General features: G+C 39.7%; 1 protein-coding gene across 3 annotated transcripts in view; it reads right to left on the bottom strand.

The window, feature by feature from the left end:
- Positions 1-17,920, bottom strand: part of LOC137503384 (sarcalumenin-like) — a 262,108-nt gene that overhangs the window by 14,534 nt on the left and 229,654 nt on the right. For 2 of the 3 annotated variants that reach the window (XM_068230976.1, XM_068230978.1), the window contains 3 exons: positions 16,008-16,194; positions 8,695-8,828; positions 1,902-2,099 (listed from right to left, as the gene is read on the bottom strand). In XM_068230976.1, the coding sequence (XP_068087077.1) occupies positions 1,902-2,099; positions 8,695-8,828; positions 16,008-16,194 (519 nt within the window). The remainder of the gene's footprint in view (positions 1-1,901; positions 2,100-8,694; positions 8,829-16,007; positions 16,195-17,920) is intronic. The other variant, XM_068230977.1, reaches the window with a different exon arrangement.

Here is a 17,920-nt window from a genome sequence, read left to right as displayed (position 1 = left end):
CTTGTTCATGAGAGGTTCTGGGGATTTTTCACTCAAATTAGTATTGAACATACCTGGGTCCAACTCCAAGCACAAACTCACTGTCAGACCATGTAAAAGGCACACAGACTTCACAACTACCTTTCTCCCTACCTCATGCCACTTCACCACCACCAGCACTTTCCACAATTTCCCCAAAATCCACTGCATCATTTTCATCACTTATCCAAATGTGTATCTGAATTATTCTTTCTGAAAAAAAAAAAATAATCCTCAGTGTCTTTACATCAGGGTAACAGAAAATAAATGTATTTAATGCACTGTTTTCTTCTTCTTTTTCTGCACAAACGGGTCACTTAGGACCACGCAGAGTCAACATTTGTTGAGCTTTCCTCCTTGCCCAACAGTTCTTCATTTTCATAGATTGTTGTAATTTCTGTTCTTCCGACCAAGTACGTCGTGTTGGTTTCTTCTCGTCTTCCTCAAATCGCCTTGTGTGAACAATTTTCCTGATTACATTTCTATCCTGCAGATTTGGTGATCCTAATTCAATGAGGTCTTTCTCTACTTGCTTATACCATTTTGATCATCTGCGTTTGATTTACAAAAAATTGTGTATTTGATGAGCAAGTCTCTTGTTATTAATTCTTCCCAACAAAAACAACAAAGTAGTTGAATATGTAGCCAGCAGACTGCAGCAGTATACAAATATGTTTCAAGTAAGTCAAGACTACGGAAGGTCATTAGGCTTATATTCATCCTACTGCATATAGCTACTGCTGCCTGGTGAGTGACCACTGAAACTACGGGTGTGCTGTCGTGAGCAGTGCTGTATCTGACCTTGTACGTGTGCGGGTGTCGTTTACGAGTGTTGTGACATGGCACCAAATATCAACGGTTATTGGGAAGGGTATGCTATGACCCTTTCCCGCGGTTGCGTTTCATAGACACACACAGTGAAGCAACATGTCAAGAGAATGGGACAACAATCGGTTTGATTAGTGTGAAAACTATTGTGTCCTGTTACACAAAACACGAGCCCTTGGCGAACCATTCACTCACAGAAGACACCAGGACGAGAGCTTTAGAGAAAGTGTCACCTATAGTGCTCCGTGAGATTCACCAATTGGCACGCCAAGAAAATCCACCGATTCAATAGGGTAAATTGTTGACATGCAGGGTTGAAACATGTTAAAGTAAATGCGAGATAATTCCAGGAATCCATTACGATACCTGTCTATTGCCTGGCAAAGAAACTATTGAAAATAATTCTAAAGATAAAAATCACACCTGTCTATCAGACAGACATCCCACAATTGTAAGGAGGGGATATGAATCAGGTGCACATCCATGGACAAGGCCTCAAGCAATTCTGCCAGAATATCTCAGAGTTCTTATAAGGAAATGCAATGAGAATTAGATATTGATGTAATTCCATTTCAAAACATTCCTGTTACGAGCCCTGATTCCAGTCCACTGGATTTCTGAACATTTGGACTGTTGAAAAGATGTTTTTAACATCACTGTCCAAGTACCAATGATGGTCTATGGAAAGCTTGCAAAGAGGAATGCAACACAATTCCTATGCCTATGCTCCACCGGAGTTTACTCCAATGGAAATTTCTATTTTGGGGGATAGTCTACAATGTTAGGAGTCCAACAGAACAAAACTGTGGCATCGGCATGGTATCTCATTAAGGGAGTACCCTTGAAAATTGGTCAGATATAAACCAGATGACCTTCTGTATTTACTCCAACCAGGTAGCAGGATAACTTGACTGATATTTTCCCTACCTTCTTGATCTTGACAACATTCTTGATATGTTCTGTCATCTCTTAGAGAGAGATGTATCATATACCCCCAAGAGGCAGGAGGATAAAGAAAAAGGAAGATGAATGCTAACTAGACATATTTTCTTTACCTTTTTGATCTTGACGACGTTCTCGACATGTTCCCTCATCCCCGCGTACTGCCTCCTCTGCTTGCGAGAGAGAGTGGGTCGTAGGCCAAGGGACCACTTGGTGAGGAGAAAGAGAGCACCAGACAGTAGCACTACCAACATTAACGCTAACACTTGGTGGCGGGCAGGCACCACGGACCACACTTTTCTAATGGGAGACTGAAACAAAACAACATTTTCCAATCACTGCTGTAAATACAACCATTTTCATTAGCTAGAGGTACAAAAAATATCAGCTAGACTATGAGAACTGATCTCTGCAAGATGATTTTATTTTTTGAACGACTTCATTCTCACCCTGACGGGGTGAATACACTCTTTCTGGCTGGGAGATTTGGGATAATTCTGGGAGGGGTGATGAAAAGAAAGAGATGGCTGGACCAAATGTATAGGTTAGTGAAAGAGGTTGGAGAAGGGGCTAAGTTTTCCTTCATTATAATATTATTTTCTTTTATACCTGAAAGTTTGTTTGTGTGTGTGTGTGTGTGTGTGTGTGTGAGAGAGAGAGAGAGAGAGAGAGAGAAAGAATACATATTACTTCAACATACGAATAAGCCTGAGTGAAATTTTTTACAGTACGAAGGATCATAATATGAAAATAAAAGTTCATTCATTTATTATTTCATTCATTATTTATTTACCATAAACCTTTACAGTATCTAGGGAAGGCCAGAGGAAAAGGACAAGCTCCCTACACGTAGTGCCCCCTGACCTTTGAAATAATTACCTAAATCCTAAAGTAAAACAGTCATATACACTATTTACAGGTAAAGTAACAAAGTATAGCCTAATATATACATATTTCTCATTTATACAACCTTTCACTCCCTCGTTCATTTTTCCACATATTCACATGCATTCTCACCATATGCGCTTCCTAACATAACATTTAACTATATTTACATTTCTACATTTAATGTTGGTGGGTAGATCGTTCCAAAGCCGCGCTGAACGAGCAAAGAATCCTAGTTTGTAGAACTCAGTTCGCGCAAAGGGGGGTATAAGACACACCCCTTTGCCTCTATGGACGGAGCTGTAAGATAAGGAGAGTCGAGGGAATGGTGAAAGGTGAATGGCCCCTGTGAGGGACTTGTGTAAGAAGGTGATGTCGCTTTGTTTACACAAGGAGGCGATTGACGGGAGCTGTTCTTGTTAATTAGTCGTTCAGCGCAACGTTGGATTCCTTCTAGTTTGTGAAGGTTAGCTGCAGTGGTAGGGTGCCAGGCAGGTAGACCATACGTTAGTATAGGCCTCACTAGTGTCAGGTAAGCCGTCCGTATAGCATTCGACTTGCACCCGCGGAGGCTTCTGTCCATAAAACCGAGCACCCTGGCAGCTTTGCATCTCACTTCCTCTGTTTGTGCGTTCCATTTTAGTTGTTCAGAAATGGTTATTCCTAACAAATGCATAGTTTTAACTCGCTCAATATGTACATTATTAATGGTATATATACATTCTACTGGGTGTCGAGACCTACTTAACCTAATGTATTTACATTTGCCAGCATTAATGCCGAGACCGTTGACGCAACACCACACCGCTATAGTGTCCAAGTCCGACTGTAACTTCAGACAATCATCTGTACATTGTATATCCCTGTACATTACAGTGTCATCAGCGTACTGAGCTATGGTTGAGGTCACACATTTAGGTAAATCAGAGACAAACGCATTAAATAATAAAGGTCCGAGGATGGTGCCTTGACGTACTCCTGAGGTTACTTTAACGGTCGATGATCGAGCTCCATCAAACACAACACATTGTGTTCGACCCTCGAGAAATGACCGCAAACATGCCAGTACACTTCAACAGAACAGATTGGAGCAAATACTTGTCTATAGGAAGAGGAGTTAGGGATTTGAAGAATTTATCAGAGGAGATGTTTGATCATTTTCCAACTTCTTTGAAATCATTTAAGATAAGACTAGATAAACGGACAACTGATAGAAAACATGCCACCTGAATGACAACTCCAAACGCAGATTGGTGTGACTGAGTGACCAATTGATTGATTGACTGATTGTGAGACCGTCTCAACAGGAGGCTGATAAAGAGATAGGGAGGATACAGTTCAGGTGTGAGGTGCAGTATCGGAAGAGGAGGCTGAGAGTATGGTGAATGAGTGAACGTTCTACAGACAGAAGTGGTTGGTAGAGACGCAAAGAACTGACTGCCACGATTTCATGTCATTCATGAGTCGTAAGTCACACATGCATGAAAATCGGAAGAGAAGGGCTTGTGCATAAATCTATCTAGCAGCTTAATTCATTCCTGTTAGAGTATTCAAGATCTGGACTCTACAGCATCAAGTGCAATGTGACCTATGGTTAGCAGAAAGTAAGTCAGTTTCACGTGTTCAGAAGGGAATGAAAAATGAATCCTTCCAAACACAAAGCCATTTATCAGTTTCTCTATGAGAAACGAGAAATTTAATTTCAGAAGATGGGCAACATCCTAAAGAGCATGCAAGTGAAGCAACTGTGGATTGTACGTGTGTAATATTCTCTAGAAGTTCATGTATAATGACAGCCTAGACCCTGGTCTGACAGGTGGCTTTCCGCTCGAGGGACAAGGGAACTCCCAGATAACACAATATAATGAAAGTTTCTCACTTAAAGTTATAAGCTCTGTCCAATGTCAAACAACTGTAAGCACAATTTTAATTTGGTACAGTGTTCAATAAGATATTAAAATAAGACTGTAACACTTATATTCATACACAGTGACCACAAGAATATCGCAAACGTCTTACCTAAAAAGAACATTTAATGGAATGTTGTATTTTACATTTAGTCACCGAACAAACCAAACCCCATGGCACTACAGCCCTTGAAGGGCCTTGGCCTACCAAGTGACCGCTGCTCAGCCCGAAGGCCTGCAGATTACGAGGTGTCGTGTGGTAGGCACGACGAATCCCCTCGGCCGTTATTCTTGGCTTTCTAGACAGGGGCCGCTATCTCACCATCAGGTAGCTCCTCAATTCTAATCACGCAGACTAAGTGGACCTCGAACCAGCCCTCAGGTCCAGGTAAAAATCCCTGACCTGGCCAGGAATCGAACCCGGGGCCTCCAGGTAAGAGGCAAGCACGCTATCCCTACACCACACGGCCGGCTTAGTCACCGAACAAGTGGATTTTAACTGCCATGCTGTTTTCGCTATACATCCTCATTCCACATCATTCATTTATATATCATTGTTTTAGTATATCTAAATAGCTGAAGATGATTCCAATGAATCAAAACATGCTCTGGTAAAACGTAAATACATCTCTTCCCATTATTTATTAGTGTGAAGTAATTTAAAAGTGTACCAATTACGAGGAACATTATAATTATTCTCTCTAAAGAGGTTTATATCAGAAGTCTCTCTTTTTTTTAAGATTAATTGCAAGAAAATGCCAACAGTTATTAAAAATTCATGTTTGGACTGTACAATCTATGCAGCCAGACATTTATGCTTGCCTTAAGAAAGAAATGCATATAGAGTTTAATAATACAGATGTTGATTCCCATAGGGAATCTGTAATATTTGTTCCGAATGAGTAAATTTATAATACCAATATAAATGGTCCGTTATTGGACATTATAAATTTTCCAGTTAACTCATTCCTGGTTGCCAGCGTTTCGCCCTCGTGTGCTAGGCTGGGCTCATCAGTTGGTACCTAGCACACCTACCAAGACGCATGGCTAGTGCATACCGTGGAGGCCACTGCGTATTATATTATATATTATTATATATTATATTGGTATTATAAATTTACTCATTCGGAACAAATATTACAGATTCCCTATGGGAATCAACATCTGTATTATCTGATGGCCAAGCAGGCATCAATTTTTAGTAGTGAGACAGAGTGTCTCATAGTGCATTGGCACTGCCGGTGGCTACAATTGGCCTACGCAGTGGCCTCCACGGTATGCACTAGCCATGCGTCTTGGTAGGTGTGCTAGGTACCAACTGATGAGCCCAGCCTAGCACACGAGGGCGAAACGCTGGCAACCAGGAATGAGTTAGCTGGAAAATTTATAATGTCCAATAACGGACCATTTATATTGGTATTATAGAGTTTAATGTCAGCAACATCACTGAGTGTGCTACGAATTACAAGTGCAGGCAGATACATACCTATATTTATAACTCATGATATTATGGAAATAATATGCATCGAGTACCCACTGTAACTATGGCTTCAACAAGTCAAGGCAAGTCGAGCGGTTCGCAACACTTAATGAGCATTAGTGATGTGGAAATCACGATATATATTGTTGAAGATGTACTAGACAATGACAGTGATAACGATTTCAGCCTTCGTGATACGCTAACAGAGAGACATTTTGTCTCCAAGATTCCATCCACAAACAAGAAAAAATACGCTGGCCAGTGATTCACGTTGTTAGGAAAGATGTAAGAACAATGTGCGCTGCGTGCTTCAAACCCTGTTTCTAAACTCAACATGTAAAGGTAAGAGACACCCAGTGGCATACACTGAGGGCTACCAAGACTATCGGTGAAGCCCAAACCTGAAATGAGTACGATGGAAACCTAAAGCACATTAAAGGTAAGCATCTGACACACTGTTCCATTTAAAAAACTTGAAAGCAATGAGAAAATACGTTGCACGAATTTCTGAGAGCAAGGCGTCGGAGACTGATATTGCAGCCCAAGCGCTGCGTCCCTCTCCCCTCACCTTGTGCCACTTCACCTCACGCGGCTTGCGCTGCTGAATGTCTGACAGGTGTGGGGACTGGAGGGGCGAGGAGATGATAGGTGTGCAAGGCTTCGCTCCGTCAGATCGCCACTGCTAAAGAACAACCATGTTTTAGTCGTCATATACAGCGAGTACCAAAACTCAACGGCAAAAATTTAGGAATGGATTCCTCACATAGAGAGAAGAAAAAAAGTTCATGACAACATGGGTCCAAAGATGTATACTTTCAGATTTATTCTAACTTTTGTACATTTGCACCGTACGTCTGTAACGGCAGCTTAAACAATTTGAGCACGTATCAGAGGAAATGTTCAAAGTGACGACCTTCAGCTTGAATACCTGTCTCTGCTCGTCGTCGCATGGAGTCACGCACGCGATCAAAAATGCCTGGTGTAGTGCATACCACCTGAGAGGTTGTCACAATGCGCTCACATAAAGTTGCTTCATCAGGAACAGGAGTCGCATACATGAGAGACTTAACGTGTCCCCACAGGTAAAAGTTCAGGGGATTCAAGTCAGGAGAGTGTGGTGGTGGCCAAGCAATCGGTCCTCCTCAACTTATCCAGCGCTCAGGAAAATGGATATTCAGGTACCTGCGGGCAGCAGACTGAATGTGCGGGAGCATTATCTTGCATGAAAAACATTTGTCGACGGGATGCAAGTGGCAACGCAGTACGCAAGAAATTCATGTAGTTCTGTCCACTAAGCCTATTCGGAAGAACGTAGGGTCCCAACAAGGAATCACCAACAATGCCTGCCCAGATATTAATGGCGATCCTCTGTTGATGAGACGATTGGATGATTGCATGAGGACATGTAAACTGTTACTAAAATTAATTTGTGTCATAAAGTTTGAATAAATCTGTAAGTATATGTTTCCGGATGCATGTTGTCATAACCACTCTTTCTTCTCTCTATGTGAGGAATCCATTCCTAAATTTTTGCTGTCGAGTTTTGGTACACCCTGTATACTGCCTCACCTCATACTTCTGACTTAATTATGTAGATAACATGGTATTTCACTCCCATCTACTTCTACATCCTTGTAGGAAGACACAGCAAAGCTGCTGTTATAGGAGTAATAAAGTTTTCTTTTTATAGGTAATTCTGCTAAAATGAAATGCAATCTTTCAGGTTTAGTGTTCTCTTTGTTGGTTGGAAAAGAACCCATAATCATGGTTCGGATATCACCAGCGATCTCTCGAGGAAGCTAATAAACCAGTGAACGATGGGAACAACAGCTGGTAATGCTGTAAAATTCAAAATTTTAATAATAATAATAATAATAATAATAATAATAATAATAATAATAATAATAATAATAATAATAACAACAACAACAACAACAACAATAATAATAATGACGGTACATGGCATCTGCATACGCTTGGTGGTGACCTAATGAGGATGAAATGAATAGCGAAGATGTCATAAACACCCAGTCCCCAAGCCAGGGGAATTAAGAGTACAAGGCGGTTGATTCTTAACTGCGGCCATCAGACCAAAGGCAAGCTTTTGAGTATTGACAGTAGCAGAGGCCAGGGCAGTAGCTTGTGAAGCAGCCTTGAGAACACAGCAGGCCACTATATTGGCTATTGGCTGCAGCTCAAAACCCTTAAGGCTTAATGTTCACTAAACCAACTAGCAAAAAGGGGTAACCTAAGTCTAGTGGTAGTCCATGTCTTGATCCCAGCATACGCCACTGACCAACAGTTTTTATTTGTATTTCAAGCAAAGATTTTTTTAACCATTCATGAAAATACAATGCATGTCTGATCAAAATAATCTGCGATAAATCTATGTACATAATGTGCGACGGGTATTTTCTACTCAACGACAATTAACTGCTCATAACGGAGTGGGTTAAAACAGTTCAGTTTTTAATGCCTCAAATGTAACAACGTGCATAAGACCTTTTGAGTTATTTTTGACAATGTTGGACGTATAAATTATGGGTACACCTTGTGGGTACTAATCTATAAAAGCATGTATTTTTTTATACATCTAGCCTGGGCATCCTGTCCCAGTTGCAAACAGGTACTCACCAGAGAGCTAAGGATACTACTTGTGGCTGACACGCCGATGACGGAATGAAGAATGTCGGTACCCAAGAGGGACACAATAACATTCAGGAACAAAAGAAGAGGAAGCATAGCAGCTAGTGCTCCCAGAAACATGGCTGTAACAAAATTGCAACACATTTCTAATAAAAAAAACAAACAATTAACACTTCCATACATCAGTCTCTACTATTAATACAATATTTATTTTTATTTTGGTTTTCAATGTAGTGTTGTACTAAATGGAGGGTTTCATCACCACACTTATAAAAAATAAAGTAACACTAGCAAATTAATGAACGTAGGTTTTCGTGGCTCATTGTATTTAAAAAAAAAATTAAAAATATGTGAGCTGGATTAAAGCCACTTATATATATATTTAGCAAAGCCGAGCTTTTTTGCCAAATTGCATTGGCCTTCAGAGCATGTGAAGGTTTGCCTCCGACAGTGAGCAAAGAAATTCTTCGAAGGAACGTGGAAGTCATGACCATACTATCCACACCCACCACTAATTGGACTCAAGGATCGTCGCGCTGTGCTGTAATGGTTGGGTGGGAAGTTACTGATTCACCGCCCTCTTTCGACAGTTTCCTGAGTGCGTTGCCCTGTGTCATGGTGGTGTCATGCATGTATTTCTGAAGTACAGGTCTCCATGTACTTGATAACTTGAAGCTGTCTTCCCTGTTGATGTTATTAGGGCGCAGCTCTCTCTCTATAGCTTCCCTTGTAAGTCGAGCATAGAAGTCTTTTACAGGCGCAATGACCTTCGCGTGGTCAAAGAGGATTTCATAGTCTGTACTGTAGAAATGTTCTGCTATGGCAGACTAGCTTATAGCTGCAAACACTTTTATGGAACACTTTTGAGTCTGCTGCATTAACTACAGTGCCACTGATACCTAAGTGCTTCTATCGTTACATAGATAACACATTTTTGGTCTGGCCACATGGAATGGAAATATTAAATGAATTTTTGGAACACCTAAATTCCATTAATGGAAAGATCAAGTTCACAATGGAAGTAGAAAATGAAGGTAAATTACCTTTTCTTGATGTGTTAGTACACAAGAAGAATGATGATACACTAGGCCATGCAACGTACAAGAAACGTACACATTCTGAAAAATACCTTTATAAGTCCTCACACCACCACCCCGTTGCAAAAAGCAGCTCTCCTTCAAACGTTATTTACTAGGGTGAATAACGTTGCAGCCGCTGATAATTGCTCGAGTACACTAAGAGAAGTGACAACATCCATGAAAAAAAAAAAAAAAAAGGAAACGGCAATACGTCAGGAGACATAGCATGAGTTGTAAAGATCAGGGAGCCCAACCGGCATAGTTCAAACCAGGACTACAGAAAAAAGAAAAAAATATTCCTTCGTTATGTGGCAGGTTAATTGACAGAATAGGGCTCATTCTTAGGAAGTACAATATAATTCCAGATTTCACCACAGACCGGAAGCTCAAATCCCTGTTTCGACCGGTCAAAAAAACACCTCTTGAAACACTGGGCGTCTATGAAGTTCCATGTGGTTGCGGTTGTTCATATATTGGCATGACAAGAAGGCTCGTTAGCACCAGGGTGAAAGAACACATCAGGTCAGTCAAGAATGTCAATCTTTCATCCTGCACGGAGCCAGTCTCCTATAGCAGAACATTTCTACAGTACAGACCATGAAATCCTCTTTGACCAGGCAAAGGTCATCGCGCTTGTAAAAGACTTCTACGCTCGACTTGTAAGGGAAGCCATAGAGATAGAGCTACACCCTAATAACATCAACAGGGAAGACAGCTTCAAGTTATCAAGTACATGGAGACCTGTACTCCAGAAATACCTGCATGACACCACCATGACACAGGGAAGCGCACTCAAGAAACTGTCGACAGAGGGCGGAGAATCAGTAACTTCCCTCCTGACCACCACAGCACAGCGCTACGATCCTTGAGTCCAATTAGTGGTGGGGGTGGATTGTACGGTCATGACTTCCACGTTCCTTCGAAGAATTTCTTTGCTCACTGTCGGAGGCAAACCTTCACATGCTCTGATGAAGGCCAATGCAATTTGGCAGAAAGCTCGGCTTTGCTAAATATATATATAAGTGGCTTTAATCCAGCTCACATATTAATTTCTTTTTATTACACCAGCAGCACTTGGTCAGTCGTCTTTTAGTTTAAGTGGGTGCAGATCCCTCTTCTCCATGACAGAGCCAATCATTTTCATAGATCAGGTGTTTATATCCAAGAGTGTCAAAAACAGTACATCGGACAATCAGGAAGATCAGAACATATGAATGTAGTGAAGCACAGAAGATATTCAGCTATGTGTGAACATAAGCATAATAACAACCCTAGTATTACTATTATAGAAAAGGACACAAAATTACTATACATAGTTCAGAAAGGAAATTACCTGAATATCTTGGAGAAATTGCTTATATACTTGTCACAAAAAGATAATAGTGACTGAAATTTGAATGAAATTTTGGCAGAAGAAAACTCACTGTTTAAATTGGCAAACTCATATGTTAAAAAAAGAAAATTATAAAGTAATGAGTCTATGACGTTCATCCCCATCAAGCCTCAGAAGAAAAAACAAAAAAAACACTCCCAATAAGAGTTACATTGGTTAGCACAGCTGATTTGCATTCACAGTCTCAGTAGAAGAAGTGTTCAGTGTTATCTGAGTGGACCATTTCATTAGTTCAAGATCAACATACATTTCAATCAAGTCATTGAAATTATGAAATACTTTCGCTGAAGAACAGAATTATATGTTTTTTAAACATGTATGAGTAACTAACACATATTAAATTGCTTTTGAATTAGTATTGACAAGGCTCTGCTTTTTATTCAGTGCAATAAGTTTATCAACAGCTGCCACTTTTCCTCAGACTTGTCCTAGACATGAAGGAATGATCCTCCGCGGCACAATTACAGAGATCTTGGCACACTGCGATGAGATGTTCCTTCTGATCTGATGTTCAATTTCAACGTTAGGATTGTCTGCACCAAGCCGCATGATTCAATATCAATATCTACGACAACGTTGCTCATCCTCCGATGATCCTCGCACACAAGTTACACAAGTTCCCAAATTCATTCCATGTTTTCAGTAGAGATGCTCATGGAAAGTCTTCCAAATCCCTCCTTGTCTTCAAGGGACGTTCTTCCACCTGCAAAGCACCAGTGTCACTCGAAACATTGCAGACAAACCATTGCCTCATTGCCATATGCTTGCCAAAGGATGTTCATTGTCTCTGTGGCCAATTTATCCAGTTTAACACAAAATTTCATGTTGGCTTATTGTTCCATCTTTTTGTCCATGACTTAATCAAGACTACAACATTGTAACAACTCCCCATGTTAACAAAGAGATGTCTCCTTATCAAAGTTGAAGGTCACTAGCACAACCCTGTGCTGCCACCTATTGGCACACAACACGCCTAGTCCTGATACGACCTTGTATAAAGACACATTATTGCCCCATACTGACATTTGGGAAATGATAAAAAGACAGGAGAGTAAATTCCAGGCCAGTGAGATGAAATTTTCAAGAAGTATGATAATAAAGACAAGAAAGGACAGAATAAGAAATGAGAATGTCAAGAAGGAAATCAGAGTAGTAAAGCTTTCATACAGAATGGAGAGAAATAAACTGAAATAATTTGGTCACGTTAAGAGGAATGGAAGAGGGAAGGGTTACGGAGGCTAAGTGTAAAGGAGGAAGAATTAAATGTAGATCCAGACTCGATCAAAAACAGTATAATAAGGAACCTGGGCTGTAACAATTAAGGTGGTTGTACAGAAAAAGATCGAAAGGTGCCATTAACATCCCGACCTGGCAGGAGGTGGAAAAGAGAAACTGAAGATGAAGACCTCCCTGTCTCATCTGTACATCTGTATAGCACAAATACCTCCCTAGATCAAGGGGAAAGTGAATGCAGCTTTTTTACAGATATGTTGCTGACTAATTCATATTTGGCTTTCCCCTCGTACTTTCGCAGATGATGATGAATAGCTTAGCTGATAAATTATGAAAATGCAGCACCATTTTCCAAGATTTTCACATCCTACTATTTATCAACATACAAACACACATGAATCACATTTTCTTTAAAGGGCACATGTCACATAATGTAAATGTTCAGAGAAAAGCAAAAACTGTTTAAAAACTAAAGAATATAAAATAAACGAGATTTGGTGTTTCTATCTCATTGGCCAACTATAAATAGATATTGTACCAACATTTTCAAGTTGAACTAGATGAGTTCCTTTATTTCATTTCAAAGTTTCATGACTCACACCCTTTTAAAATACTATTCTGTAACTTAAAAATGTAATATAGAAAATAACAAATTAATAAAATTTTATTTCATTTGAATTTACCTACTGGTACTAACAACCAACCTTAATGAAAATTAAAAATCCACAGCCTGTTTCCAGTCAGGAATGGAATGAATGAATGAATGAATGAATGAATGAATGAATGAAGCCCCCATCTAGCGGCGAGGATAGGAAATGTGCCGGTTACTGAAGCCTGTAGCACTCCTCTGGGGCAATGATAAATGACTGGCAGATGAAATGAAATGTTAATGGAGAGTGTTTCTGGAATGAAAGATGACAGGGAAAACCAGAAGTATCTGGAGAACCCATCCCGCCTCCTGTCCAGCACGAATCTCACATGGAATGTGACCGGGATTTGAACCACGGTAATCATCGGTGAGAGCCCGGCGCGCTGCCGCCAGAGCAACGGAGGCTAACCAACCTCCTAATGATTATTATAATCATCATAAAGAAGCTTCTGTTTTTAAAGAAAACAATACATTTTTGTAGACATAATATTCTAGGAATCATTAAACAACAGAGCTTTATTTAACTATGTAGACAAATTTCAGCACAACAAGCCCATTCGAAAAGAAACCAAAGTTCCGATATACTGTACATTACTAGGGACGGATGTTGACGACATAAAATCACTGAAAATGATCAATAAAATGCCCTTAAATTTACAAAAAATATTATAAAATAAGTAAAACGTTACTTTAAAATGTGTGAACAAACTCAATTCTCTTGACTTTGTAAGAAAGGTTTTTACAAGTAATATATCTCTGTTCTATTCACTGCACAGTTCTTGGTTTTAGGGATATAATTCATTTACTTAGTATTGTATATAAATATGGACATATGATTTGCTGGATATAGTGCTAGCATTTTGCCTCCACAGAATCTGGGAACACTTGTTGTTCTTCGCACTCATTATAGATTTGATATGTTTTTCTCGCTTAATGTGCTTTTGTACAAAAGACTTCCTTTCCGCACTCACTTTTACACTGCACAATTTGCAATACAAAACACACCCATCTGTTTGTGAACACGTCTTTTCCAAATTTATTCACTTCTTCTCAGGATGCCATTTCCCTACAAAGGTTGACGATCCAATTGATTATGATAACTCGTGAAACAGTGTCTCAAAAGATTTCAATGGAAGTTCATTTACTAGTTGAACTGAAAATACATTTTGTGGTGGTCTTTTGGCATTTTTCTTGCACAGAACTACTTAGTCTTGTCATAATTACTGTACAACTGCTTTTTATTGCAATTGTTTCCTTTCCTTGTCATGAGTCACCATTGGCATCAAGAGCCCAGGCATAGTTTTTCTGAAGTATTTATGATGAAGTGGGGAGTGTAGGAGAACAATGTGACTGTAATAGCCCTTCACAAGATAGGGATATTTTCAAGACATCAAAAACATTGAAAATCAGTAGAATGTTTGTGTACCGCACTGCCAAGTGATTCCTCGGATGACCAGACCAGTAGAACCGTGCTCGATCAGGACTCCAGCACTTGTGAAAGCAGTGGTGGCGCATATTCGCAGACATGCAGTGCAGAGACATTCAACCCTGGCTCGTGAGTTATATGTTATATATATTATATTTATGTACTAATTATTATAAACAATTCTAAATGGTCTTAAAAACAAATAAATTATTAGTTAAGGGAATATGTTGGACTTTAAAAACAAAAGAAAAAAGATAAACCTACTAATTTCAATCCACTATTTCCATGATAAGGGATTTATCAATTGTACTGCAGTTTTTACAGATATAAAGTAGAAATTATGAATGCAAAAATAGTGAAATAAAATGACCTAAGTTCCAAACTAGGATTTAATTTTAAATTCCAAAATTAGTGAAGGCCAGTTTGGAGAATTAAAAAAGTAAGAAAGTGAGCAAGGCCTCAGTGTTAACATCCCTCGATTGATGGTATCGTGTGTATTGAGAACACCCACAGTGAACAGCGCAGTGGATGACCACAGTAGTAGACAAGCCATACTGGCTCAAATCAGATCCACATTCAATGCAGGAGGTACCAGATCAGTGTAGTGTTCTTTAATGTCAGTTGGACATGGGAGCAGACCTGTGCTCGTAACGTTGCTAATCGGACCGTGGAGGAGTGGCGACATTGTTTCAAACTGATGGTAGAGTTCAGGCCCCATCAAGCCGGTTGTCAACGAGGCTAGTGGCACGGGCTGGATCCACTGATCCACCAGAGCAGGTTGTTGCTTGGTGACCATTTGCAGTCGTTCATGTACTTCATGTACCCCTACAGCACGATAACGTACTGTGTCATCGGGCCTAAGCTGTCCAGAACTGGTTTGAGGAGCGTTATGGAAAGTTTCAACAACTGCTGTAACCCCTCGTTCATCTGATATGAACCCTACAATTTGTAATTTTTAATAAGTTAAAATTGTGAAGTATTAAAAAGGTGGATAAATACACCATTCCTTATATAGGAAAAAAAATTAATTTGTGATATGAACCCTGTTGAGCATTTATGGGACGTGGTGGTATGATCCATTAACACCCAAGATTCTGCACCTACACATAAGAAGAAGCTGTGGGTAGCAATCCACAACAGCATGGATCAGAATCATAATAATGTCATTGTTTTTATGTCCCACTAACTACTTTTGACGGTTTTCGGATATGCCAAGGTGCCAGAATTTAGTCCCACAGGCGTTCTTTTACGTGCCAGTAAATCTACCGACACAAGGCTGACGTATTTGAGCACCTTCAAATACCACCGGACTGAGTCAGGATAGAACCTGCCAAGCTGGGGTCAGAAGGCCAGCGCCTCAACCGTCTGAGACACTCCTCCTGGCTGTCAGAATTACTCCACGACCAGTTGCCGCACTTGGCTGATCTACGTGATACTATACTCCTATTAATTGACTTTAGACATGTCAGTTTATTTCAAAAGACAACGCACAAATATTTACTATAATAACGACAAACTCACCTCGGCTAGAAGTGCGGAAGTTGTAGGATCTGTCGAGGATATCCTTATCTAATTCCTCCTCTATTCTTCCTGATACAATTTCACAGTCTCGTTCCAAGGCATTCAGTGTGTTCTGTATGGTCTGGTTGATGGTCCGCTCGATATCGCGACACACCGATTCTATCTGGTTGACACACCTTGAGTTCTGCTAACATATCATAATTGTACAATGTTAATACTCTTTTCTTTGTTTATGTAGTGGGCAATAAGACTGAAATGTCACTTTTACCAAAAACATAAAAAAGGTAACATTGCAGCCAAATCACAGATGTACTTTATAAAATTTAAAACACAAATTCCTCAATGTTGAATATAAAAAAAAGAATGGTAGTTTCATTATATGACTAATATCAGCTGAAAGCACACATACAGCTTTTCATCAGTACTTAACTATTATAAAAATAACCACCACCATCATCCTGTGTGCAGCTATTTTGATTTCGTGCTTTGTCGATTTCTATGTCCCACTTTACTGCAGTGGTGGCCAAGACCTGAGCACGAACACACCAGGCAGGTGTTGGGAATATAACCCACCACTGCAATATGAGAGAGAGAGAGAGAGAGAGAGAGAGAGAGAGAGAGTCAGGGTTGAGCGGAAAATGTGTTTGTGGCAAAATCAGCGTTCAAAGCCTTTGTAATCAAATATTGTTGTTGTTTTTAACTCATTTCCGAGTAATTAACTCCTTCCAATAAATTCACTTCTGTCTGCAGATGTACTTTCGATGGTTGAACATACCAATGGAATAAGCGTCCACACAGATTGCCCAGAATCAGTGATGGAAGAACTCCGTGAAATCAAATATAATATGATGACAAAAATAATATTATGTTAGTGTTTCGCATAGAGGCAAAGGTATTCACTCTTTTCAGCTAAACAAAGAACTGTGTGATTTAAGGTAGGGCTGAACAATGAGTTCTATGTTTGTGATACAGTCCACCGAACAGAGTTGCACATGTTCAAGTCTGTCAAACAAGCAAGCTGCCAGAATTTGGTCAGTTTCAGAACAGAAATACAAATGCTTATATTTATCACTGGAACAGAAAAACTGAAAGAAATTTAGCAGCTGGCTTTGTACAGTCGAAGAACAATTTTGTATAGCTCGTGCAAATTGCAGGATTGCAGAACCAGGAGTTGCACTACAAATCTATCAGCTCACGCTGAAAGTAATGGGGAACATTCTCAGCTTAAAATTAAGAAAAGTCTGATAAATAAATGTGATTCAGTGTTGAACCCTTCAAAGCCTCTTAGCTGACATACTGCTAGCCTTTCCCTCCTCTTCATAATGGACAATGCTTGGCAGGACTAGTAACTGACTGTTCCACGTCCTTTTGTTAATTTTACCAGGTAAACACCAAATGTGTCACCAGAAAAATTTTATTCTATATGCCGACAATGTACGACAGAGTCTTTTCTGGCCTTCAAAAATGTTACAAACTCTGTAAAATTTAAACCGCTTGAACATCCACCCTCCTCAGAGGGTCTGTCTTACAACAGCCACACAAAATTAAAACAGAAGAAAGACAAAATATATGAACAAGATGTTCATAAATTTACAAATTTTACATGTCAATAAATGAAATATTAATTCATCAATGAGGAATGTTTCTAAAGGGGATTCATTCAAATCACATGCACAAAAAGGTTTAGTGATGTATAAACACAACAGAATCAAGCTTGTTTGTGTTAATGGACAAATTGGACAGCATCATTTTGGGCTTTTTGTCTTACCACAACTCAGCAGCTTAACAAACAGAAGAATATTACAATTCTCTACATTTTCTGGTGTCATCTTGTCTGATTGCCTGCAGTGTGGGTAACGACATACGATATGAGATGAACTACGATGTTACCCGGGCTAGGCAGCTCAGGCGAT

This window comes from Anabrus simplex, chromosome X (assembly GCF_040414725.1).
Source record: "Anabrus simplex isolate iqAnaSimp1 chromosome X, ASM4041472v1, whole genome shotgun sequence".
NCBI lineage: Eukaryota > Metazoa > Arthropoda > Insecta > Orthoptera > Tettigoniidae > Anabrus > Anabrus simplex.
The sequence above is the reverse complement of the archived record's forward strand: the minus strand, read 5'-3'. Positions and strand labels throughout refer to the sequence as shown.